Below are 26,480 nucleotides of genomic sequence, written 5' to 3'. Positions count from 1 at the left end.
GGTCATGGTCAGTATATTTTGGGCATAGTAACATTGTACTACTTTGGGGAAGTGATCGGTATTTTTTTTTTTTTTTACACAATTTGCTTATAGCAAAGAATTACTTTGCTATAAGCAAGCATTTACCTGAATGACATCGATTCATTCAGGGGTTTTTTTTTTTGGTTTTTTTTTGTGCTTCGCTGTGATTTGGCCACAGCTAATCACATGACATTTGCATGTGATTAGCTGTGACCATTCACAGCTAGGCAGTAGTATATAATGGATGGCATGAATGAAGCCATCCATTGTATACAACTGTCATGTGACCTGCTGTGATTGGTCACAGCAAGTCACATGGTACAGGCAACGGGGCCGATACTCAGATCTGTCATCGGCCGCGGCTCTGCAAGCGCGAAAAGTGCGCATGTGTGGGTGTACGCCATTTGGCAATCCAATACATTTTTCCGGCTGCCTTTTGGCTATTGGCCGGGTGTGTATTGGTTACATTTTAATTAACCTGATTCATGGAGGTTTTGTTGATTTACATTCATATGTACATACATTGATATGGTGAGGTATGTTATGATGATATGTTTCTGCTGATGATTTATTAGTTGCTATACACTCAAAAGGATGTTGGTTGTGCAGTCTCTTTTTTTTTGTTTGCATATTTAATGAATTTTATGATTTAACTGTTCAGACAGTGACTACACAAGTCTATTTTGATCAAGTTAAAATTTGAATTTGCAAAAAATAGTTAATAAACATCTGCCTAGCATTAGCAAGAGAACAAGATGATCTATCAATCATGAGATCTAATACACAGCAAAACAAAGCCTGCATAGTTCTCTTTTCTTTAGTATGAGAAACTAAGATACTTATATCAAAGTCAATGCTAATATAGTTTGCCATGTATAAAACTTTTTCAAGGATTACTGTATCTACCTCTCTAGTTGTGGATTTTGGTGTTTTATTATTTGAGAAAACTGGGACACTGTGTTTCTTTTTTTAACTTGTATTGATGTGTGAATACAAAATGATAATTTTCATACATTTAAACAGGCCTGCAACAACATAAAATTACAGGTATTTTGATGTTTCTGCATTGAAATTACAATGGCAAAATATTCTGAAACATTATAAAAGTGATGCAGACAAAGATTGCAGTTTGCACTGGTTTTTTTTTGCCCAACCTGTTGACGCTATTTCATAAGAAATGAAGCAAAAGGGAAACATAGGCTGATGTTCTTGTTGAAATGTAGATTCATCCAATACATTGACAGGAATAAATGCTGCAGATGCAGTGTAGTGGCGAGTTTTTTGAAGTTGTCATTTTTTTGTCATAATTTTTCAGAAAATTAAGAAATTTAAAAAAAATTTATATACTGTCACCAGTGCAGTAGAGCATCATCATATAACTGGCATGGCGGTGATCAGGGACACTGACTGGTGACAGTAAAAAAAAAAAAATTGATAATTTTTTTTTTTACATTTTTTTATTACCATAGTAACATTGTACTACTTTGGGGAAGTGATCAGTATTTTTTTTTTTGCACAATTTGCTTATAGCAATGAATTACTTAGCTATAAGCAAGCATTTACCTGAATTAAATCAATTCATTCAGGGTTTATTTTTTTGTGATTGGTTGTGATTTGGCCAAGGCTAATCACATGACACAGCTGGGCTGTGATTGGCCCAGCTTGTGCATGTGATCGCTGTGACCATTCACAGCTAGACACACTTGTATACAATGGATGGCATGAAAGGAAGCCATCCATTGTATACAGCTGTCATGTGACACATGGTACTGGCAACAGGGCCGGTACACAGATCTGTCATCAACCATGTCCAAGGTATACGGCCAGTGACAGATCGCAGCGCGGCCCTGCGGGCATGCACAATGCGCACTCCGGAAAGGACGCCATATGGCGTCCACCCGGAGGGACGAGCTGTTCGCCCGGCCGCCATCTGGCTATTGGCCGGGCGGCAATGGGCTATACTACAGACTACTCCCACAAATGCAGGCCATTCATTGCAAACAAGATTTGTTAATTTGCACACAAAAAAATTTTTTTCCTAACAATCTTGTTCAAATATTTTATTGCTTTAATGTAAAACAAGACAAGTTATAAGTAACCATATGGGATATTGGAGGTGTGCAGTAGATGAACGATAAGAGTTCCCATTAATACAGGGTCAGGCAGCACTAACATGAGTGAACATCAACTATCGATTAAGGCCTAACAAGAAGGGGGGGGGAGGGGAGGAAGGATGGAGTAGGGCGTACAGCTCCAAGGAAAGGGGAGAAGGAAAATAGCCAGATAACCGCAATATCAGCAAGGGATGGTTCCAGTAAAGAGGAAAGGAATAAATTACGGGTTGAGAAGGGAGTCGTCAAAATTGGATGGGAGGAAATGCTCTACCCAGGGATTCCAAATCTTTTTAAACTTGGGGATGGAATCTAAGATAGTGGCTTTTATTTTTGCGTGGATCATCGCCTGAGTGACCCTAATCATAACTGCAGTCATACTCAGTGAGGGAGATTTCCATGACTTCGCGATAACCTGCTTGGCCGCAGTGGTGACTTGAAGAATGAGTTTAAAATTTGCCTTTGTGATGTCCGGTGGTATTTTTCCTAACATTCATTCAAGATCATGTTGCAAAAATATATACACCCCAATGAAAGCCTTAGGAGCAAAGCTAAATTTTATACAACAAAATCCTATTTAACAAGAATTCAATTACAGGTTAGTTTAATTATTATTAATTATGTTTAATTATTCATTAAACAGGTGTCCAGCAGACAGTTGAATATAAAAGGGCATTACTTAACAAAGAAAACCCCTTCCCATTTCATGCTGTCAGCAATGGCACTAAATGGAAGAGAAATGTCGCAAGGCCTGGGAAAGAAAATAATTTCTTTACACAATAAAGGTGAAGACTACAAGAAGATCAGCAAAACTGTACTTATCAGTCAGAATACTGTAGCAAAAGTGATACAAAAATTTAACAAAGATGGAACTATACCCATCTCAAAGAGACATCCAGGCTGTCCACGGAAATTAACACCTTGACAGGAGCATCTTCTGATGAGACGGGTTGAAGAAAATTGCCATGCAAGTTCACTACAGTTAGCGAAAGAAGTACAAAGCCAAACTAGGGTGATTGTTTCCTTGACACAATAGGACATACACTGCAGGGAAATGGCATGCATGGGTGTCGCCCACGAAAGAGGCCTCTTCTAAAGCCCTTGCACAAAAAAGCCTGCCTAGAATTTGCCAGGGCCCATGCTGAAAAAGAAGACTACTGGGACTCTGTACTCTGGAATGATGAGACCAAGATAAATGTTTTTGGAACGGATGACTTCAAAACTGTATGGCGTCACAAAGGTAAGGAGTACAAAGAAAAATGCATGGTGCCTACAGTGAAACATGGTGGTGGCAGTGTCTCTCTGTGGGCTGCATGAGTGCTGTTGGTGTCAGGGAGCTGCATTTCATTGATGGTATAATGAATTCACAGATATACTGCTCTAGAGAAGATGCTACCATCATTCCATGCCCTTGGTCGTCTTGAACTTTTCCAACATGATAATGATCCAAAACACACATCTAAGGCCACTGTTGCATTTCTGAATAAGAACAGGGTGAAAGTGATTCACTGGCCTAGTATGTCTCCTGATCTGAACCCAATTGAACACCTATTGGGAATTCTGAAGAGACAAGTTGAGCATCACTCTCCATCCAGGCTCACAAGAGGTCGTTCTTGAAGGATGGAAAAAGATACATGTAATATGTTGCCAACTTGTTCATTCTATGTCTAGAAGACTTTGTGCTGTCCTTACAAATCATGGGGGTCATACAAAATACTAGAAGTAGTAGTTTTTTGGGGGGGTGTATTCAATTTTGCATCAACTAATTTGAGTAAGACTGAAGATTTTGTAATCTAAGTTACATTATTTAATCTTACTTTTAAGTAATGAGCTAAACAAATGTTCTAAAAAAGTCAGAAATTGTTCTTGTGTTCATTGAGATATTGATTAAAATCTTACTTTTCAAAAGGAGTGTACTCATTTATGCTGAGCACTGTATATATATATATATATATATATATATAAATACACACACAGTGTATACTGTATGTTCCTATAGTTGGAAAACTCATATAGTTTAGAGTGAGGGACCACATTTATCTAACTAAATAAATAATGTGGTATTCATTCAAATTCAAATGAAGGAAATTAAAACCACTGTTTTTAAACAGAGTAGCTTGAATAGATTGGTTAGTTTGTTTGTTCCTGACTAGATTAAAAAGTAAAGTAAAGATCGCCTTTATACTGTTTTGTTTATTATCCTGCTCATGTGCATCTTTCCATGTTTGCTGGTTTCAGACAGATCAGAGCAGCAGCCATATTTGCTATTTTGGGCCTGTTCTGTGCCTAAAACAATGTGTCCCCCCACACTTATAACTATTGTATCACCAAGAAATACACTATATTGCCAAAAGTATTGGGACGCCTGCCTTTACGTGCACATGAACTTTAATGGCATCCCAGTCTTAGGCCAAAGGGTTCAATAATGAGTTTGCCCACCCTTTGCAGCTATAACAGCTTCAACTCTTCTGGGATGGCTGTCCGGAAGGTTTAGGAGTGTGTCTATGGGAATGTTTGATCATTCTTCTAGAAGCATATCTGTGGTCAGGCACTGATGTCACACGAGAAGGACTGGCTTGCAGTCTCCGCTCTAATTCATCCCAAAGGTGTTCTGTCGGGTTGAGGTCAGGACTCTGTGCAGGCCAGTCAAGTTCCTCCACCCCAAACTCGCTCATCCATGTCTTTATGAACCTTGAATTGTACACTGGTGTGCAGGAAGGGGCCATCCCCAAACTGTTCCCACAAAGTTGGCAGCATGAAATTGTCCAAAATGTCTGCTATGCTGAAGAGTTCCCTTCACTAGAACTAAGGGGCCAAGCCCAACCCCTGAAAAACAACTCCACAACATAATCCCCTCCTTCCACCAAACTTTACACTTGGCACAATGCAGTCAGGCAAATACCGTTCTCCTGGCAACTGCCAAACCCAGTCAGGTCCATCAGATTGCCAGACAGTGAAGCATGATTTGTCACTCCAGAAAACACATCTCCACTGCTCTAGAGTCCAGTTGCGGTATGCTTTACACCACTGCATCCAACGCTTTTGCTTTGGTGATGTAAGACTTGGATGCAGCTGCTCGGCCATGGAAACCCATTCAATTAAGCTCTCTACGCACTGTTGTGCTAATCTGAAGGCCACACAAAGTTTGCAGGTCTTTAGCTATTGACGCTGTGCACTGCGCACTCAGCATGCGCTGACCCTGCACTGTCATTTTACGTTGCCTACCACTTCATGGCTGAGTTGCTGTTGTTTCCAGTTTCTTCCACTTTGTTATAATACCACTTAACAGTTGACCGTGGATTATTTAATAGCAAGGAAATTACACGGATGGACTTATTGCACAGATTGCAACCTATCAAGGTACCACACTTTAATGCAATGAGCTCCTGCATGCGATTCCTTCACAAATGTTTGTAGAAGCAGTCTGCATGCCTAGGTTCTTGATATTTTTTACACCTGTGGCCATGCAGGTGATTGGAACAACTGAATCCAATGATATGGAGTTGATTTCAAAATGAAGTATGATTAGCAAAGGTGTCTCAGCAGCCCCATTGTCAGTAGCAGCTGCAGTAGGCCTGCCTGTCTGAGTTTTCCACTAGAAATAAAAAGAAGAGAATAGAATAGAGACATGAAAAGTAGCAGGGGAGAAGGGATGGAAAGAAGAAGACAAATAAAAAAGAGGGGGGTGGGGGCAGGAAGGGTTTTTTTCTTTATAATACTCACAATACATGTATGGTAAAGAGACATATCACCTCAGTGTTCCCAACTCAGGTTTTGTCTTATGGCTTCCTCAGGGAGATTTTTATTGCTGCTCTGCTTACAATGGCATAAGTAACCCGCAAACATTGCAAAAGTCAGATAGTATGATGTGTAATGAGATATATACCAAAGTTTGTAGACGCTATAACTTTCACACAAACCAATTCATATGCACGTATTAGGATTTTTTTTTTTTACCAAAGACATGCAGCAGAATACATTTTGGCCTAAATTTATGACTACATTTGAGTTTATTGGATATTTTTTTATACCAGAAAGCAGAAAATCATTTCTTTTTAAAATTTTTGGTATTTTTTTGTTTATATGACAACAAATAAAAAACCCAGTGGTGATCAAATACCACCATAAGAAAGTTCTATTTGCGTGATAAAAAGGACATGCATTTTGTTTGGGTACAGCGTTGCATGAAATTGAAATAGTTGAAATAGTGCAGTGCCAAATAGCAATAAAATGGCCTGGTTAGGCGGGGGGGGGGGGGGGGGCCTTCTGGGGCTTAAGTGATGTGTTCACTGTGGCTAACATGCATTCTACCTTGGACACCTTGGTGCTGCATTGCCAATAATTCCACTAAAAAGTTAATCAGGCTTGGTAAGCTTTAACTATATACAGATCTCATACATATGTCTACATACAGTATGTCAGCATGGTTGGTGCTTGCAGTATAGTACTACTACGGAAGATTTATTTTATTAGCTCAGAGGGAAACTAGAATGATTTGGGGTAATTTTTTTACCTTTTGAAAGTTTACAAATGTTTATTATCTTTGTATTTATTTATTGTTCAATATCTGTATCAAATCTGTATTATCCTTTTAAGGAATTCTGAAGATTCTACCCCCTTCATGACTAGGTAATTTTTTGCTATTTAACACTGTGCTACTTTAACTGGTAATTGCACAGTCATGCAACACTCTACACAAATGAAATTTAAATCTTTTTTCCACACATTTTGGAAAAAAACTATATTTTTTCTTTCTGCTATAAAACATATCCAACAAATTTCTTTTTAAAATGAAATTTCTTCATAAGTTTTGGCCAAAATGTGTTCTGCTACATATCTTTGAAAAAAAAAATCCCAATAAGTGTATATTGATTGGTTTGCCTGAAAGTTATAGCGCCTACAAACTATGGTATATATACTGGATTTTGACAGTGATCAGTGACTTATAATGGGACTGCAATAGTGTGGCGGGCAATCTGAACTGATGCTGGGGGAACTAACTAACTGCCACTGAAATTACCAGTGACATTAATACAGTGATTTGTGATATTACTATTCACTGTCACTGTACTAATTACACTGGTTGGGAAGGGGTTAACATCTAGGGCAATCAAGGGGTTAAGTGTGTGCCTGACTATGTTTACTATGTGTAAAGTGTACTGCTTTTTACTAATAATCTCTGCTTTGCAGAGATGAGAAACAGAGAGACTGTTCCCTCTGTACAGAGCTCTGTATTGACTGTCAACACAGAGATCTGAGCTGTGATTGGACACAGCCTATCAGCAGCAGGTCCTAGCCATGAATCATTGCGCCTGCTGATAGGCAAGTGCCGGGGGGGCATGCGCTAGAAGCAGGCAGTAACATATGAGTAGGTCGCTTTGCCTGTGCAGGCCACCCGTCCGCAGTAGATTGTGGGCAGACGGGCAGTCAGCAAGTAGTTATACAAATAGACATTTAACAGCCAAACCTTACATGTTACTCTTTCTTCAGATTGAATATCCACATGGGCACCATCTATTGACTGTCAACACAGAGATCTGAGCTGTGATTGGACACAGCCTATCAGCAGCAGGTCCTAGCCATGAATCATTGCGCCTGCTGATAGGCAAGTGCCGGGGGGGCATGCGCTAGAAGCAGGCAGTAACATATGAGTAGGTCGCTTTGCCTGTGCAGGCCACCCGTCCGCAGTAGATTGTGGGCAGACGGGCAGTCAGCAAGTAGTTATACAAATAGACATTTAACAGCCAAACCTTACATGTTACTCTTTCTTCAGATTGAATATCCACATGGGCACCATCTCTGACAGCACTGAGGGAGAGAGGTATGTTCTTTCTCTGATCGTGTGTGTAATCTGAGTGCTGTGTGTAATATGATATTCTGATATCCAGGTCTATATCACAGGCTGTTCACAGCACAGCAGTAAACCAACTTTTTGAAGACTCTGGAGTCTTTTGCTGGTGAAAAATGGTAAGTATTAAATATTTATATCTAATATTTCCTATTTGCAGATCTTAACCCGTTCCTGCCACCCTGGTCTCCCTTTAAACAGTTCATAACACCCGGGGACAGAAAGTATTACTGTTACAGTGATTACATGATTGGAAGCCTGCTCTGCTGGCTACTGATCTGTAGCCCACACAGTGAGTTGTCTGTGACAGCTCAGTCTTTGTCCCCCATTGGGGAGATTCTCATTTACTTCCCATCGCATAGCCAAAACAAGAATTGTGAGAGAATCCCTCCACTACCTCCACCAGAACTTGTGTCCTCATAGGAAGATGTCCCTTTTATACCTGTTCTGGTGACAACCCAAAATATAGGAAAACAGGACAAACAGAAAGGGTGAATCTCAAAAGCTGGAGAACAGACAGCAATAAAAACAGGTGTTCTAATCCATCTCCACTGTACCCAAAACAAAAAAAAATCTTTTGCTTTTAGTTATACTTTAAATACTAATACATTTCACTAAGAGTACAATAGATTGACTTATGAGGGGTTTATGTATAATCTTCATCAGCAACTGTAAATTGATATTTTTATAACTATAGGTTAGCCAAGTTACAAAGTTAGAAATATCAGAGCTTGGTTTGATATAGGTGTACAGTACATAGTTTTAGTAATTAATCTACTAGATAGCTTTGTATTGGAGGAATGTTTAATGTGCTAAACATGTGCGTGCCACATGGAATGCTCTATTATGCGAGAAGGGACAACCACTAAATTAACTACCTTATCTCAGACTTTATGGGGCCAACATAACTATCTAGACCAGCCCATTTAAATCTATTTGTTTGTATGAGGGCCATTTCAAAGTACCCTCTCTTTAGATATGCAATGGGGATGGCTATCTGTCCAGAATGCACAGTTTTCCCAGGTTATGACCTTACCTAACTAAGGTTTCCTCCAAACACTCAATAATGGAGGGAATTTTAATAAGAGAGCCTCAACACAGACGCCTCGGTGCCATGACCTGACATATGTAATTTTATCATCAAAAGGGAAGGCTCTGGGAAGGGGCTGAGTTATGCAAGCGATATGGGATGGGGAAATTGTCCAATCCTGGATGAGATGCGTCAGATATGGGAGATGGATTAGATAGTTCTACCAATCAGGATGGACCCATGCAAGTCTATGAGAGATAGGTGTATATCAGGGTAGATTTTGGGGGAAGACAGGAGAGAAGATCCAACAATCCTGGGGGCCCCCATGCTACACCATTGGTAAATATCAGGACATCTCTCTGGCACTTTATATGTATACATGCTTGTCGTATGTGTTGTCTTTCTTGCTGTTTGTGGGTTTAGGGTATGAGTATTATATTCTATAATTCATTGGTTTAAATTTTGTTTCTCTTTTCCTTTTTCTTATTGTAAAATAGATAGATTGTGGTATGTTAGTTTAGACCTCCTTACTATTCACTAATAAATTTTGGTTGTTGTGTTAAAACTTTCACTCTTGGTCAAAGAACTCTCATTAAGGTTAATCAAATCATATCAGAGAAATATTATATTTCATAATCTATAGATTTGGTAAACAAATACATGCTAGTTTTCATAAAATAATATAATAAGAGGTATAAAGTATTAGAGACTGGACCTGTAGAAGAAGCTGAACACCTTGTTTGGGATGCCTCTCTTGAATATCAAGGAAAGCTGCTTGTAGCATGAACTGAGCCTGCATCTCATAGTCATTGAGTGTTTCCGACTCTACAATGCCCTCAGTTATTAGAGCTGAGCCATCAAGCATGTCCTGGTCTAGAACAGATGAATAAAAATGTTATTTTCCCATAACAGCAATCTTGTTTTGAAAACAATACATCTGTCAGTACACTCAGATACTGTCAGTAAAGTGTAACATTAATGGCACAGAACTGTCAAGCATAGAAGAGGAGAGAGGAGGTTAAATTTGATCATTCAGCAAATAACCAGTCAGAAAACACCAAGCAGCAATCTAGTTGCGCAAGTAAAAAGAATACTCCTGTGGAATGAAGGTGCAGTTCCCCATTATATATTACTAATTGCAGCACATGTACAAAATGTCCTACTCTCTAGTAGGCTTGTCAAAGCAAGGCATACTTAGAAAGAGAGAACCTAATATAGATCATGTGTGGAATCAGAAAGCGACATAAATGTGAACATCTGCCACTGAATCGTATGCTAGCTCTGAGGAATTTATTTCCAGAGGGATATTGATAAAAAAAGGAAAATTATGAGAATTCCAGGTAACAAGCCTGGAGATGAGGGGAAGAAAAAAAATATAGAAATGTAGTTGTCTGTATTCACAGCCAGCATTGTTTGACATATGTTTCTTATGCTGTAAGGGGATATTTGTAACAGTAAATGCAGTGTTTTCAAATTTGTGTCATTTACTGTCATGTCTACAAATGACTTATGATTTTTGCACTACTCACAAGTCAGTTACAATTTAAGCAGGCATGATGGTATGGCTATTTTTGGTGAATTTTATAGCATAGATATATGTGAATTGTTCAATTTAAAACCATGTGCTGTTTTCTGAAGCTATGCCTCCTCTACTGATATGCTAACGAACCCGGTGGACTAGTTTGTGAAACCCAGGGCAGAAAATGTTTTACAGGAAGTAAGGGGAGGGGAAAGGACTTTGAACAAGCCATGTGCTCAAAGAACAAATAAGCAACAGTTGTTCTGAGGACTTGGGGGGAAGAAACAGTAGTTCTAGAGACAAAGGAGGAAGCAGTAGTGATAGACAAGGAGAAGCAAGGAGCCATTAGAAGATTCTATCACAAGGAAACCCAAATTAAGTAGCTGATTAGTAAACTTATAACTATCACATACATTGTACATGCTTATTTGCTAGAAAAGATAGCTAGTTTGTGTACGTTGTAGGCATATTTTGTAATACTTTGTATGCTATGAATTGTGTATCTTGCAGTTGTATGTACAGTATTGTTGTTTAGTAAAGACACATTAGTACATTACAGAGTTTAAATTGCTTCCTTGGCCTTTACCACAAAGTAACCTTAATAGAGACGCAAGCAAAACAGCAGGATATTTCTGCATCCTGTTCCCTTCCCCGTTACCATGTTTCCCTAACAGTACCATCCACACTACCTTCCAAGATTCAGTGTACCACCCACAGCATGTGATGTGCACCACTAGTGGAGCATTCTTCTCAGTTTGGGATTCATCAAGGTCTACCAATGATTCCCATAAATACAATGCATTGCTCATGTTCCCCCACAAAACAATGACAAACCATTCTAATCCTCAACACCAGAAGACACCAGCCAACTAGGTCTGGAAGATCTTAAATACAGACCACAACATGACCATATGACTTCACATTGTTGTGAAAACTAGAAAAATAAGAATTTTTACTTACCTGTAAATTACCTATCTTGAATTTCAGTATAGGACTTGAATTTTTAGACCATGGGTTAAATGCAGCTACCTTCAGGGAATTGGACACTGGCAAAAAAAACTTGCAAGGGCCGCCCACAAAATGCACCAGCTCAGTGAACAGGAGTCTTGTTAGACCATGTGACATACTCATGTATGTCACATGGTCTGAGGGGTGGATAACAACATAGCAAATAGAACTGCCAACAAGCCCACAAAAGAAAACAAGGTTTAAATAACCTAAAACATAAAAACACAGCTTGGAACACCTTGCAGTCGAAGCTCACATCAACTGAGGCCTGAACATCCACCTGGCAGCAGGTGCTTAATGCTTAACTGCCCAAGAGACACCAACAGCCCTGGTGAAATGGGTTCTGATAGGGAGAGATTTAACTACGTTCCTAAGGATGAATGTCCTGGAAATGAGTTGTCTGCTCCACCTAGCATTGGTGAAATGAAAGCAGGATGCCCTCTCTTATGATAGAAGCTTTGGGTTTGAAACAGGCCCTGATCATATTTAGGAAATGTGGGGTGCTTTCCTTGTCATGTTTTGGAGCAGGAAACAAAAGAAGGAAGAACAATGTCCTCACTGAGGTGGAAAGAAGAGACCACCTTGGGTACAAAGGGAAGTTTTGATCTCAAAACCACATTGTCCTTGCTTAAAACAAGAAATTGTTCTTTACAGGAAACTACTGCCAACTTCGAAGCACACCTAACAGATGTGATGGTTATCATGAAGGCAACCTTACAAGTGAGGTCTTCCAACAGAATATCTCTAATTTGTTCAAAGGGAGGTCTCTGAAGTACAGAAGTACACCACGTTTGGATTGGAGGGTGCCACAGGAGGTCGAATTGGGAAATTTATAAGAGAAACTTCCTGAGGAAAAGTCTTTACGAGGGATTGTGAGGCAAATGGTATCTGGAATAAAATGGATAGAGCAAAAACCTGTTTCTTGAGGGTACTAAAGATCAGACGGCCAAGACCGGCCAAAATATTAGTGATTGGCAAAGCAATCCTTCTATTTGTAATAGTAAATTTTTCGGAAGTTAGTTTTTCTCCTTCTGAGTACCTTTAGGACTTGGGTTATAACAGCCATGCTTTTAAAACCAGCACATGCAAAGCAGGATGTAATAGGGGCCTTGGGCCAGTAAGTCTTATCTGGAAGAGGCCAAGAATTGTCCACCAGACGTCTGAGTATGTCTGTATTTACGGTTCTTCTGGGAAAATTTGGTGTAACCCTTTCCTCTGTAACCTTTTCCTCCTCTATCTTGTGTAGCAGTCAAGGGCAGATTTTCATTGGAAAGAAGCCATAAACCAGCTTAAACTGAGTCAAGGAATCACCACAGCATCCACTGCAAAGGCTGTAACATCACTGCTAGAAGATGAGGATGTTATTATCTGGTTTTCCCAAAACTTTGACAAAGATTCTAAAAGATCTCTAGCTGCAGAGACCAATCCCCCAGGTCTAGGCATTGGTGGCTTAGAAAGTACACCTGCCTGTTGCCTAAACCAGGGATATGGATGGCCCAGACAGCTAGAGTGTGAGTTTCCATTCATGAGAGTAGCAGGCATTGTCTGAATGTACCCTGACTGCGTGACCTTGCAGAAGGGAGATCCAGTGTTCTAAAGGCAATCTAATAGCTCTCGCTCCAGAATATTGGTGGGAAGTTTCCACTCCCAAGGGGACTAAGTCACCTGGAATGTCAGGGGACTGTAAAATCCCCCCCAGCCTGTAATTCTGGTATCCATTGCTACTACCTTCCAGGTATGCAAAGGAAATTCCTTCCCGATTCTAGGGCAGGATTGGAAATCCACCAAGCCAGGGATAGCTTTGACTAGTTTTTAGTAACCATTAGGTTAGGCTGTGAAGCATCAGATACTGTTAAGCAAAGACTAGTGTCACCGCATCAAGTAGTGTGTCCATTGCAGAGATCATTTAATGTGAAGCCTCGGCTTGTACCTCTTAAAATGCAGGGCAGGGAAAATCCTCTGTAGCCTCTGCTAGAAAATTTGGGTTCTCAATACATTTCTCCATATTATCCTCAAAGAAAGGAGATTCTACTTCTGCATCCTGAACAGGATGAGGGTGAACAGAGTACATATAGCATTGCTGGCCTCTGGAGACTGAGGGTTCTAGAAGTGTTTAGCATTTTCCAAAGAATTCAGACATAGTGGCAGAGAAATCTGCTTGTGTCAGACAGACCGCATGGTGCATGCCTGAGTAGGAGCCAGAGTAAGAAAATAGGAGCTGAGTCGTAAGAGAACATTGCTCTGGGACAAGGAAACAATTGTCCCCCTGAGGTAAGCACTTATTACAGGATCCAGTGCCAGAAGCAAACATTACAGGCTGGCCATACACAGCTGGAGGTGTACACACTGAGGAAAACCAATTCAGAAACTGTTAGATAGCCCAGGGTAGTAAGTAGTCAGATCTTGAAAGAAGCTTGAAAAAAAATCTAATGGTTAGAAAAAGAAAAATAACTCTCCAGAGAAGAACAGGTCCATCATCTAAGGAAAAAAAACCTTAAGGTTCATGGAGGGGACGGTATTATATGGTGTGCTCTTGGGTCAGTCCTAGAAAGTTCTTTTTGCCAGTGGCTAAATACCTGAAGGTAGTTGCATATAACCCATAGTCTAAGAATACAAGCCCTGTGTCCTGTATATGATTAGGATATTAGAGTTTGCTTGACTTGATGCTCAGCTACACAGTTATTACAGCGATGCCTTTTAATAAGCTGTCAGTGTCAAGATAAGATACTAGTGCTCAATGATAAAATCATGGTAGTTTGTAGTAATGGTTTGTAAAGTGAGGAAAACATGACATTTTACTCATACATTGCCTGAGGGCAAGCCAAAGGAAAGCAAGGAAATGGGCACTACTGTACTATATCATATCAGCACTAGATTGTTCTAAGGTATCTTAGAATCCTACATATGTTTGCCAGGAAGGGAATAGTGATAATTGAATCAGTTTAAAATCCATGGGAATCAGCAAATTATTAACTTTTTGATTCTCTTAATTATAGTTATAAATGTATTTGTCCAGATTGCGAAGAATTATCTAATGCCTGAGTCAAGAGACCAAAACCTGCATGATTCTCTGCAGATGAGAAGGATCAGGCCAATCAAAATTTGATAATTTTGTGGTAATTTCAATTCTGTCACAATCAGAAAGGAAATAATTTTTTGAAATGTCAGTTTCAAAGTTCCCTACATTATTATTATGTTACTTTGGGAGCTATCTCCAGAAAAGTGTGAAACATTAAAGTTTCTGAAAATGTCAGGATTGACAAAATGTGCATTGGTAAATACTTTTTTGGTGTCGATATCATTATGTTCGGAGGAGCAGCCATATACACAGAGGTTGGTGATGCAATGAATCCTACATGAATTTTCCTCAGTGCTGGCAATGCACTTTTCATTGTGATTGATGGTAATTTTGTTTATGTCTTAATGCATTTTTACAGGTTTACACTATGTTGGATACCTCTTTTCTGGGTTTTCCCTCCCCTGTGTTAGTCACGCATTGGGCAGCATGGATTCAATCATATAAGGCAGGGGTCCTCAAACTTTTTAAACAGGGGGCCAGTTCACTGTCTCTCAGACAGTTGGAGGGCCGGACTATAGTTTCAGAAAAAAAACTATGAACAAATGCGGACACAGTACAGGAGATGACCAGAGACTGCGGACATAGTACATGAGATGACCAGCGACTGCGAACATAGTACATGAGATCACAAGTGTAATAAAAGCGCCACACTCTTAATACTTTAAAGCAGCAATTCCACCTCAAAGAAACCAAATACATTTCTTAGTGCTACAGTTGTGTCCAAAATTATTCAACCCCCACTGAAATTGAGTGTTTTGGCCAGTTTGACATTGCTTTTGATCATTCAGTCATCTTGCTTACATTTACATTAAAGAGGCACTTGTAGGTCAGACAAATATAACATAACAGTTATAATGAAATAACCACAAATGTCTTTTCTGTGCTCACAGCATTATCAGTTTTATTCAACCCCCAAGTGACATTCAATCTTAGTACTTAGTACAGCATCCTTTTACAGTTATAACAGCTTTTAAACGTGAAGCATAGCTTGACACAAGTGTCTTGCAGCGATCTACGGGTATCTTCGCCCATTCTTCATGGGCAAAGGCCTCCAGTTCAGTCACATTCTTAGGCTTGCGCACTGCAACTGCTTTCTTTAAGTCCCACCAGAGGTTCTCAATCGGATTTAAGTCTGGTGACTGCGATGGCCACTCCAAAATGTTCCAGCCTTTCCTCTGCAACCATGCTCTAGTGGACTTGGAGGTATGCTTGGGATCATTGTCCTGTTGAAAGCTCCAACGTCTCCCAAGCCTCAGGTGTGTGACGGACTGCATCACGTTTCCATCCAATATCTCCTGGTACTGAAGAGAATTCATGGTACCTTGCACACGCTGAAGCTTCCCTGTACCTGCAGAAGCAAAACAGCCCCAAAGCATGATTGACCCTCCACCATGCTTCACAGTAGGCAAGGTGTTCTTTTCATCATAGGCCTTGTTCTTCCTCCTCCAAACATAGCGTTGATCCATGGGCCCAAACAGTTCTAATTTTGTTTCATCAGTCCACAGAACACTATCCCACAACTTTTGTGGTTTGTCCACATGGCTTTTGGCATACTGCAGTCGACTCTTCTTATTCTTTGGAGACAGCAAGGGGGTACGCCTGGGAGTTCTGGCACGGAGGCCTTCATTACGCAGTGTGCGTCTTATTGTCTGGGCTGAAACTTCTGTACCCACATCTGACAAATCTTTTCTCAGTTCCTCAGCAGTCACACGGGGACTTCTCTCCACTCTACGCTTCAGGTAGCGCACAGCAGTCGAAGTCAGCATCTTCTTTCTGCCACGACCAGGTAGCGTTTCAACAGTGCCCTTTGCCTTGAATTTGCGAATGATGCTTCCTAAGGTGTCTCTTGGTATGTTTAACATCTTTGCAATCTTCTTATAGCCATTGCCCTTCCTGTGAAGAGAAATCACCTCTTCTCTTGTCTTCCTGGACCATTCTCTTGCCTTCACCATGTTTGTAACCACACCAGTAAATGTCTAGAAGGAGCTGAGTATCACAGTCATTTTAAAGCTGCCTAATTGGTGCTTATTATGCTTGATTGCTGCTCGGTGACATCCACAGGTGTTTTCAATACCTGATGGAAAGCACCTGTATGAACCTCTGTTCTTCAGAGTGGTAGTCTTTAAGGGGTTGAATAATTGTGGCAATGAAGAAACCACATAAGAACCATTTACTACTGTATTACATAAACAATTGATGTCATTTTAGTTGCATTTGGGTAGTTACAACGTCCTTGTAGGATTTGATTCTGAATACAATTCCAAATGTACACTATAGTCCCTAAACCCCTTTACAGCATTGGGGGTTGAATAATTTTGGACACAACTGTATAACTTAAATAAAGGAATGCGCTAAAACCACAAACTATTCCTAATTTAGTGTAGAAACATTAGTGCAAAATATATATATATCTATTCTCTATTAATATCAAAAAATATCAAAATTATGTGCAAAACTATTTTTTAGTGCATAAGTAATTTAAATAATTAAATTTGTGAATATAAAAATTGTCCAATTTTGAATTTCTTCAAATGTCCAAACAAATCCTTTTCAAATTCAAGTGCTCTCAAAGAAATTGTGCCAAAATCCACCACCAAAGTAAAGTTGGGTAACTCACCAGAGCTCCATGCTGATCAATCTCTAGATCAGCAAAAAACGCTTTTTGCTCTGGGAGCAGATGCAATAAATCAACTTCTCAGGTGTGATGATCAATAGCTACACAATCATCCATAAGGTAGGTATCCACCACTCAATATAATGGTTCCAGGAGCATTATATCACTCTCTCTTTTTATATCTCTCCACCGAGGTCATGTTTGGGAATGAAAGAGAAAATCATGGTGCAGCCAGTTTTTTTATAAAAGTATCCAACAATTTAATAAAAATTTACACTCACAAAAAGGGTGTCTTCACCGACACCAGTATAACAGCATAAAACAGCAAATGGTATAACAGTCTCCTGCTCCCCGCGCACTCACTACAGCGATCGTGACTCAATCCTCTCCACAGACGTCAGCATCCAGCAAGCCAAGCCCTACTAGTTTAGTCATGAATGGCGCCCCTTGAAGACGTCATTCATGACAAAACTAGTAGGGCTTGGCTTGCTGGATGCTGACGCCTGTGGAGAGGATTGAGTCGCGAGCGCTGTAGTGAGTGTGCGGGGAACAATTTTTATATTCACAAATTTAATGATTTAAATTACTTATGCACTAAAAAATAGTTTTGCACATAATTTTGATATTTTTTGATATTAATAGAGAATAGATATCTTTTGCACTAATGTTTCTACACTAAATTAGGAATAGTTTGTGGTTTTAGCGCATTCCTTTATTTAAGTTATAGTACATGAGATGACCAGAGACTGCGGACATAGTACATGAGATGACCAGAGACTGCAGACACAGTACAGGAGATGACCAGAGACTGCTGACATAGTACAGAAGATGACCAGAGACTGCGGACACAGTACAGGAGATGACCAGAAACTGCAGACATAGTACAAGAGATGACCAGAGACTGCAGACATAGTACAGGAGATGACCAGAGACTGCTGACATAGTACAGGATATGACCAGAGACTGCGGACATAGTACAGGAGATGACCAGAGACTGCGAACATAGTACAGGAGATGACCAGAGACTGCGGACATAGTACAGGAGATGACCAGAGACTGCTGACATAGTACAGGATATGACCAGAGACTGTGGACACAGTACAGGAGATGACCAGAGACTGCGGACATAGTACAGAGATGGTGCCCCATCATTAGTGTCAGTGTATGAGGAATAGTGCCCCATCATTGGAATCAGTGGGAGGAATTGTGCTCCATCATTGGTGTCAGTGGGAGGAATCGTGCTCCATCATTGGAGTCAGTGGGAGGAATCGTGCTCCATCATTGGTGTCAGTGGGAGGAATAGTGCCCCATGATTGCTAACAGTGGGATGAAGTGCCCCATCATTGGTGTCAGTGGGAGGAATCATTCCCCATTTTGGTGTCAGTGGGAGGAATCGTGCACCATCATTGGTGTCAGTGGGAGGAATCGTGTACCATCATTGGTGTCAGTGGGAGGAATCGTGCCCCATCATTGGTGTCAGTGGGAGGAATCGTGCCCCATCATTGGTGTCAGTGGGAGGAATCGTGCCCCATCATTGGTGTCAGTGGGAGCAATCGTGCCCCATCATTGGTGTCAGGGGGAGGAATAGTGCACCATCATTGGTGTCAGGGGGATGAATAGTGCCCCATCATTGGTATCAGTGGGAGGAAGTGCCCCATCATTAGTGTCAGTAGGAGGAATAGTGCCCCCTCATTGGTGTCAGTGACACCAATGAGGGGGCACTATTCCTCCCACACTGACACTACTGATGGGGCACTATTACCCCCACTGACACCAATTATACTTACATCGCCATGCCACCCCCTGAAAAGTGCCGCCCTAGGCAAATGCCTTGTTTGCCTCATGGCAAATACGCCCCTGGGACAAGTGAGGGGCGGTGGGACAGGAGGAGCGCAGTGGGGCAAGTGAGGGGCAGTGGGACAGGGGGCATGGGACAGTAACAGGGCTGTTGGACAGGAAGAGTGCAAAGGGACAGGTGAGGGGCAGATGGACAGGTGGAGCGCAGTGGGACAGGTGAGGGGCAGATGGACAGGAGGAGCACAGAGGGACAAGTGAGGGGCAGATGGACAGGAGGAGCACAGAGGGACAGGTGAGGAGCAGATGGACAGAAAGAGCACAGAGGGACAGGTGGGGGGCAGTGGGGACAGATGGGTGGTAGTGGGACAATGTGGGGGACAGGAGGGGGAAGTGGAAAACGTGTGGGGCAGGGTGACATGTGGGGGCAGGGGGCAGTGTGATGGATGGGGGGCAATGGGACGGGGGATGGAAGTAGAACAGGTGGGGGGGCAGTGTATTAGGGGACAGTGAGACAGGACCGAGGGAGCACCAGTCCTCCAAGCACTTACCTGTCCAGCAGCGGCTCCTCCAGGTGGTGTCAGGATCATTCCAGGACAGGTGCCTGTGTCCCTTCTCCCCCTCGATCTCCGGCGGCGGCTGCAAAGGAACGGGCCGGAGCGCCCCCCTGTTCTCGTCCTTTTCTGCTCCTCCTTCTGGCTTTCACCTGGATACCGGCACACTGACAGCAGGCCCCGCCCCTCACACGCTCCGAGCGCATTCCAGGGATCTGCCCACCACTCCGCTCTCCTCTGCAGCTGGTCCCTCAGCCATGGCGGCCCTGCCCCTGTATCTTTCCCACGGAAGTGTCCCTTCCGTGGGAAAAGGGGGGGGGGGCAAATACGCCCCTGGTCTCTTGCCTCGGGGCAGATACGCGCCTGCCCGGCAGGCTGGATAAATTTCCTCGGCGGGCCACATGTGGCCCGCGGGCCGTAGTTTGAGGACCCCTGATATAAGGCATGCTGATAAGCACAATAGACCTACTTTAAGAAAAGAGGCCATTACCATCTGGTGAGTTTGAATAGTCAGCTCTATCAAACAGCACCAACAGACAATGACAACATGACTGCTGTGGGTTGGGTTATCAATTGTTTCAGATTATTGGATATTAAAACTCAGTTTACCAGGGGAAAGGCTAGGTACTGTTTTATGGGTTGTTCCTTATCTCTGCCAGAGACCCTAAAAAGTTTTCACAAACACTTATGGATTACCAAATCCAGGGAATGGCTGCAAACCCAAACCTAAACCCTAGCCACTAGCAGGGGTTGATCTGTATAGACTTGTGAACATAGCCAAGAACTGCACAGGCATGGGGGTTTACATGATTGTATCATTTCTATGTCAACAGCTCAGTTCAAAAATTAGAAGCTTTCCCAGGTTAATGTAGGCACAAAAAGAATCACTGATATGAAGATAAAATACAATATGTAGGCATTGTCAAGGTGAAGTACTCTACTAATAAATACCTGTACGTTTACTTAACATGAAGAATTATGAGAAATGCTAGGCCCATGCTTTTTCTCTTACAATGCATTGTGACTGGATGTTTCAGCAATGCACAATGGATTGCTAACACCAGTAGGTGCGTTGTTCAGGAGAAATGGAAACATTTTTACAAAAAATAGGCAACAGCAAATTTAAATCAATAGTGCACAGCCAGTGGATACCAAATGACATCCCAGAACTTGTCCTAAGCACTGGATTTCCTTTAAGCATGTAACATTTTAATTTACAGAGTAATTATGGGCCAACTTTTAAAGCTCCAGCTGCAGGGAGTTAAAGAACTACTGGATAATATGTAAGCATGTTTAAAAGCATAAACTGTAAAATGTTTTGTTAATACTATCAATTAGGACTAAACCATAAAATAGGTTTTTTATACAGCATTAGGTACAGTAAAAATAATTGTAGACTTAATAGTTGCTGAATAGTTTTCATTTAATTCAAAGAACCTGAATATGAGACAATTAACTGCTTTAATCAGTAGTTTAGTTTCATACCTTTTATTGCTGTGCCCCGTATCTGCTTTACAAGGGCTCTGACAAGTGCAAGTCGACATTGCAGCCACATGTGCATGTTAAGACGCTCTCTGGCTTCTGAGACACCAGGCTGGATGCCAGCTTGGTTACTGATCTGAAAAGGATTGAAAGAAAATAAATTTTTACCCTGAACACATAAAATGTTTCACAAAAATTCCAAAGAAACATTTTATATATATATATATATATATATACACACACACACACACTTCTCTGGCTTCTGAGACACCAGGCTGGATGCCAGCTTGGTAACTGATCTGAAAAGGATTGAAAGAAAATACATTTTTACCCTGAACACATAAAATGTTTCACAAAAATTCCAAAGAAAAAAAAAAATTATATATATATATATATATATATATATATATATATACACACACACTTCTCTGGCTTCTGAGACACCAGGCTGGATGCAAGCTTGGTTACTGATCTGAAAAGGATTGAAAGAAAATACATTTTTACCCCGAACACATAAAATGTTTCACAAAAATTCCAAAGAAATTTTTTTTTATATATATATATATATATATATATATATATATATATATATATATATACATACACACACTTCATGCACAGTTGCGTTCATAAGTTTCCATAAGTCTAGCTGAATTTGTTGTCATTTGTTAATTACAGGTATTTGCACATATATTGTACATTCATATCATTCCCGGCCCTCAAGAAGCTTACAGTCTAAGGTCCTTACCTCATATACATACAAACACATAGGAGCAATTTAGACAGGAGCAAATGTCTTTGTGGGAAAACCAAAGTACCTAGAAGAAACCCATGCAATGAAGATTCTATGCAGATAGTGCCCTGGTTTGGATTTTAACTGAGGACCCTAGTGCTGCAAGGCAGAAGTTTTAAACATACGCCATTGTGCTTAGTAAGACGTGGACAATTTTTTTATAGAACACAGAATAGCAAAATCATAAAATAAAGCAAAGCAATAAGGGAAAATAATAAATGGTCCCATTGAAAGGTTGGTATTGTTGTCTAGAATAAAGTGTTTGTAAAGGCTGATGTTTTTTTATCCTAATGCATTCTCTGTATTAGGGTAAAAAACCTTCTGAGTTCAGCTACCCCTTCCCCCCTAAGCCCAATCTAAATATTTACTTGAGCCTGATCTTGATCCAGTGCTCTCTCTTCCTACGCTCTCCCACTCCTCATAGGCTCAGAGACAGCGGCAGGATAATTGGCACACAGAGCATGGTATGAGAGTGAGCCTGCACTTGGCGGGTTTGGTGGAGCCAGCAGCACCCAAGAAGAAGAGGATCGAGTCTGCTCTGTGCAAAATCACTGCAACTTTAAGCAGTCATACAGTACATGTCCCAATATTCTTAATTCAAGCAATGTTTGAACTATTACAGAGAGCATGATCAAATGTCTACCTTTGCAGTGGTTAATATAACACAATCCCACATTTAAGGACCTTTTTTTTTATAAAGGTCAGAACTGATTGTCTGCCATTTTCAATGCTTTTACAGTTTTGATCATTTATACAGTTACATTTGGTGATATCTCTATACATTTTTCCATATATCAAGGTGAGAACAACCCAGACAAAAGATACTGGTAGCCTCACCTATTTTCCAGTACTATTCTGTTTGCTATTTTCTTATATTGATTATGACAGCTTTGGGCTACCATGGCTGCTATTTAAAGTGTATTTCCAATTTTGCAGTCAAATTTGAGAAAAACCCCGCTATATGTTTACTGTACACAGTATACCAAAATGTGAAATCAGGAGAAGGCCTCAGGGCTGACTTCAAGCATTTTTGAACAATATCAGAGTGAGTCTATCTTAAGGACAGGCTAAAGCCAGCTATAGATGGATCGAATATCAGCCGGTTGCTGTTGGTGATCTACGGGCAGGCTGATTCTAACCAAATGGATCCATCAATCGACTTGGGTACAACCACCCTGTCAGATTTTTAGCATGCAATTACTGCTGGCAGCTATAGCCACTAGTAGTAATCATTGTGTTCTGCCAGCCGGAAAGGCTCCCCGAGCCCCTGGCGGCAGAACACAATAGTTCTGCAGCAGGCATTCTCCCCCATCACCAGTATCCGTGTTGATGAGTGAATCAAGTGATTTTTTTTTTCTTTCAACCCGTGGTGAAAAGAAAGAAAATCAATTAATCTATGGCTTGCCTTAGTCTCCTGTCATTAATATACAATGCAATTAACTTCTGAATGTTTAATTCTTTGTTAGGACAGTCAAATCTAGTTTACAACTAATAATAAGACACAGTACAGACAGGATTAATTACGGCAAACACAGTTGCTCAGACCTCTCAAAAACAAAGCAGACTACTAGGATTTTACAGTGTTGAAATTTCACAACATCTAAGATGCTAAGCTGCAATTTTTAAATATTTTTTGTGCTATGTGAATGAGAATGTGACAAATATAAAGTAGGTGTTTTCCAACTTAAGCTGCAAACAAGGAAATGCAATTTGAGTGTTGCCTATAGCATTCAGATTTTACCTTACTCTACCAAACCTTAGAAATGAAACATGGAATGTGGAAACAACTCCACTATTCCCTGCTCCAGCTTTTCAGAATCTCTTTCCAATATATACCATCACAATTTTTCAATTACCTGATCATTCCTTGGAGTGGACCCATTACGTGGTGAAGACATATTCTTATTCTGAGTTTTCTCTGTTAATATCTTTGCTTCCTGAAGTATCTTCAGGGCAGAAAATGCCATGGCCACACTACAGTTGTGGAAACAAGAATAGTTATTGGCCATCAAGTATATGGCAATCCTTCACTTGAAACAAACCTATCATGAATGAAATATGAGGGTTGCCTTTGCTGAACTATTCCTGAAAATATTAAGTCTCTGTCATCAATGGCTTCAATATATTATAATTCATACCCAGAATAAGCATGCAGAAATTAAAGAAAATCATAACCTGTGATCTGCATGCTTTGTCCAGGTTGTTGGATTAGAAAGCCTTAAATGGATAGGATAGTAGCCAAGGAACTAACATTTTCTGAATGAGAAAGGCAAACAAAAACCCTGTATTTTTCTTATGAGGAAGCACCTTTAAGACAGGAAGGCTTGATATAAAATCATGTGAATTAAAATGTTACTAAACCCATAACCCTACATTCACTATATCCAGTCGTCCACAGTAAACAGATCATGGAAATGCAATTATCTTAGTAAATATAAACTGCTAAATATATTTTCTCATCAGTAGTATATAGCGGTCTTGTGACTTCTAGCAGTATCCGGCCGAGCACTGGTTAAACTTGTAGGAGTTTTCATTCTCCTCTGACTGTCCTATGAGGCTGCATGCCCCCTGACCCTCTGTCCCGACAGTGCTGATTGGCACTGTGCTTACCCCCTGTATCCACCCAAACAAAAACCTCTTTAACAATACACACCAAACAAAGCATGTGCAGACTTGCCACTGATGGCAAGTGGATTGGGGACTTGGGGTCTGTGGAAGAAGGGGAGGATCAGAAAAGACAAAATCAAACAGCCTTTTTACACAATGCAGAGGATTAACCCCTTAGGTTTTGCAGTGAGTATAAGAAGCATGGAAACCCGTGGTCTAGAGTTAGGCTTTAAATTCACATTAGCATTGGCAGCTCCCATATTTCTATTATCTCAGGTTTCCTTTAGACACTTGTTCTATTTTGTTTATAGGTAATGTAAATTAATCTTTCACAGTAGGTATAACAAGCATGCTTTACTGCAAACCGATTTTACTATTGTGGGTTTAGTAACACTTTAAACAAATGTTTCATGATGTTTCATAACCCTCCCTTATGCGATCAAAAATGGGAAAAAAATGCTTTTAGTTCTACTTTTTTGATGTAATACATATTTATTTTGTGGTGCACACAAGTGACCGCCTCTATTATTGTTTTAACCAGAATGGATATGATAAAAGCATTAAAAGAAGCCAAAAAAGTTTTCCAATAAACCAGTGCAAAGCACATCAGAGCCTTAAAACAGTAGGTATATTTATTCCTCGCTCCCATCACAAATCAAAAAAATACTGTACAGAATTTATTACACATTTTTGAATAATAGACAAGGCCTTGCAAATAATTTCCTTTTGCCCTTTTTCCGCTGTACTACCAAAACTGATTAAAAGCACACACACAGACCAATAATATACAGCCAGTTACTGCAAACTGCATACTGCTATTTCACTATAGCTAGTTATCATTAGTGCAGCGCATGGCTTCTATGAAGAAGGGGTTGGGAAAAAAATAACAAAGTATAAAAAAATAAAAAATAAAAAAAAAGGTAATGAAGAGCTTGCCCTATAGTACAGTGCCATGTAGAATTCATTTTGAATACATCTCCACAAAGCTTGTAGGAAATCAAATAAATATTTTTGTATAACAGTCTTTTTATTCTCGGTTTATTTTCACATCAGTCTCTGTGTTGGGCTGAGTTAGCCATTAATAGAATGACAGATGCAGACCAAATATCTGTATCCAGTTCCACTTGCCTTACTGCAGTATGATGCCTCTGATGTTCTATTTCAGAAAGTTGAAGTTGTGTCTGAATTGCCATCTCCAGGTACACTGCAGAACACTCAGAGAATTGGCTCTGGCATTTCATTTCAATATCCTGAAGAACTGATGTCAGTCTTTTTTCAGCCTCATTTAACAGAATATCCTAAGTTAAAAAGAAGAGGTATTGAGCTACTACATGGTACAATTTAGGATTCATACACAATTATGAATATATACACTATCCTGAAAGCTTTCTACTTAACAGGCACATGCAGACATATTTTTGGTGTAATTTGCATTCAATGCATATATATGTTATGATTGTGTGCTACAGAGACATGGACGCTGTACACAACAGCCATCTTGTTAAGGTCTCAGCCATGTTGTTTTTCACTTACAATCATCTCTCCTTTCCTCCCTCCTCTTGGAATGGAATTTGTAGCTGTAAGTTGTAACAACTTCAAAACAGCCTCTTATCTTAAATAAAACACAAATAGATGAAGCTCCAGGGCTGTAAACCACTAATTAGGCTTGGCAGGATGTCTACATTGCAAAGACACGTTCCTCTGCCCTATCGTAAAACAATAACTCAGTAAGCCATCACACATGACCTGTTAGGCATTAGGGCTCTAGGAATGCAGAGCGTGCCATAAAACATGTCATAATGCCACATGTCATAAGTTCACATATAGTTCATAACACCCAACAGGAACTGGGCACATTAATATTACGTATATATTTAGATAGATCATTTCATGTCAAGCAAGGAAAGGTCATACATGACTATGTAGGCACATAGGAGACAGGAGAAAGCAGTCTCTTCCCTCCTGGGTGACTAGGGTACGCTGTGTTTGGTATCCCTGGGTTTGAAATATAATTCTGAAT

General features: G+C 40.4%; 1 protein-coding gene across 1 annotated transcript in view; it reads right to left on the bottom strand.

Moving 5' to 3' along the window:
* Positions 1-26,480, bottom strand: part of CFAP54 (cilia and flagella associated protein 54) — a 527,562-nt gene that overhangs the window by 107,551 nt on the left and 393,531 nt on the right. The window contains exons 52-55 of the mRNA XM_089651915.1: positions 25,589-25,758; positions 23,710-23,827; positions 21,064-21,196; positions 9,726-9,883 (exon numbers count right to left, since the gene is read on the bottom strand). Of these exons, the coding sequence (XP_089508041.1) occupies positions 9,726-9,883; positions 21,064-21,196; positions 23,710-23,827; positions 25,589-25,758 (579 nt within the window). The remainder of the gene's footprint in view (positions 1-9,725; positions 9,884-21,063; positions 21,197-23,709; positions 23,828-25,588; positions 25,759-26,480) is intronic.

Source organism: Staurois parvus, unplaced genomic scaffold (genome assembly GCF_062004578.1).
Source record: "Staurois parvus isolate SC_StPar_1 unplaced genomic scaffold, SC_StPar_1.0 ptg000025l, whole genome shotgun sequence".
NCBI lineage: Eukaryota > Metazoa > Chordata > Amphibia > Anura > Ranidae > Staurois > Staurois parvus.
The sequence above is the reverse complement of the archived record's forward strand: the minus strand, read 5'-3'. Positions and strand labels throughout refer to the sequence as shown.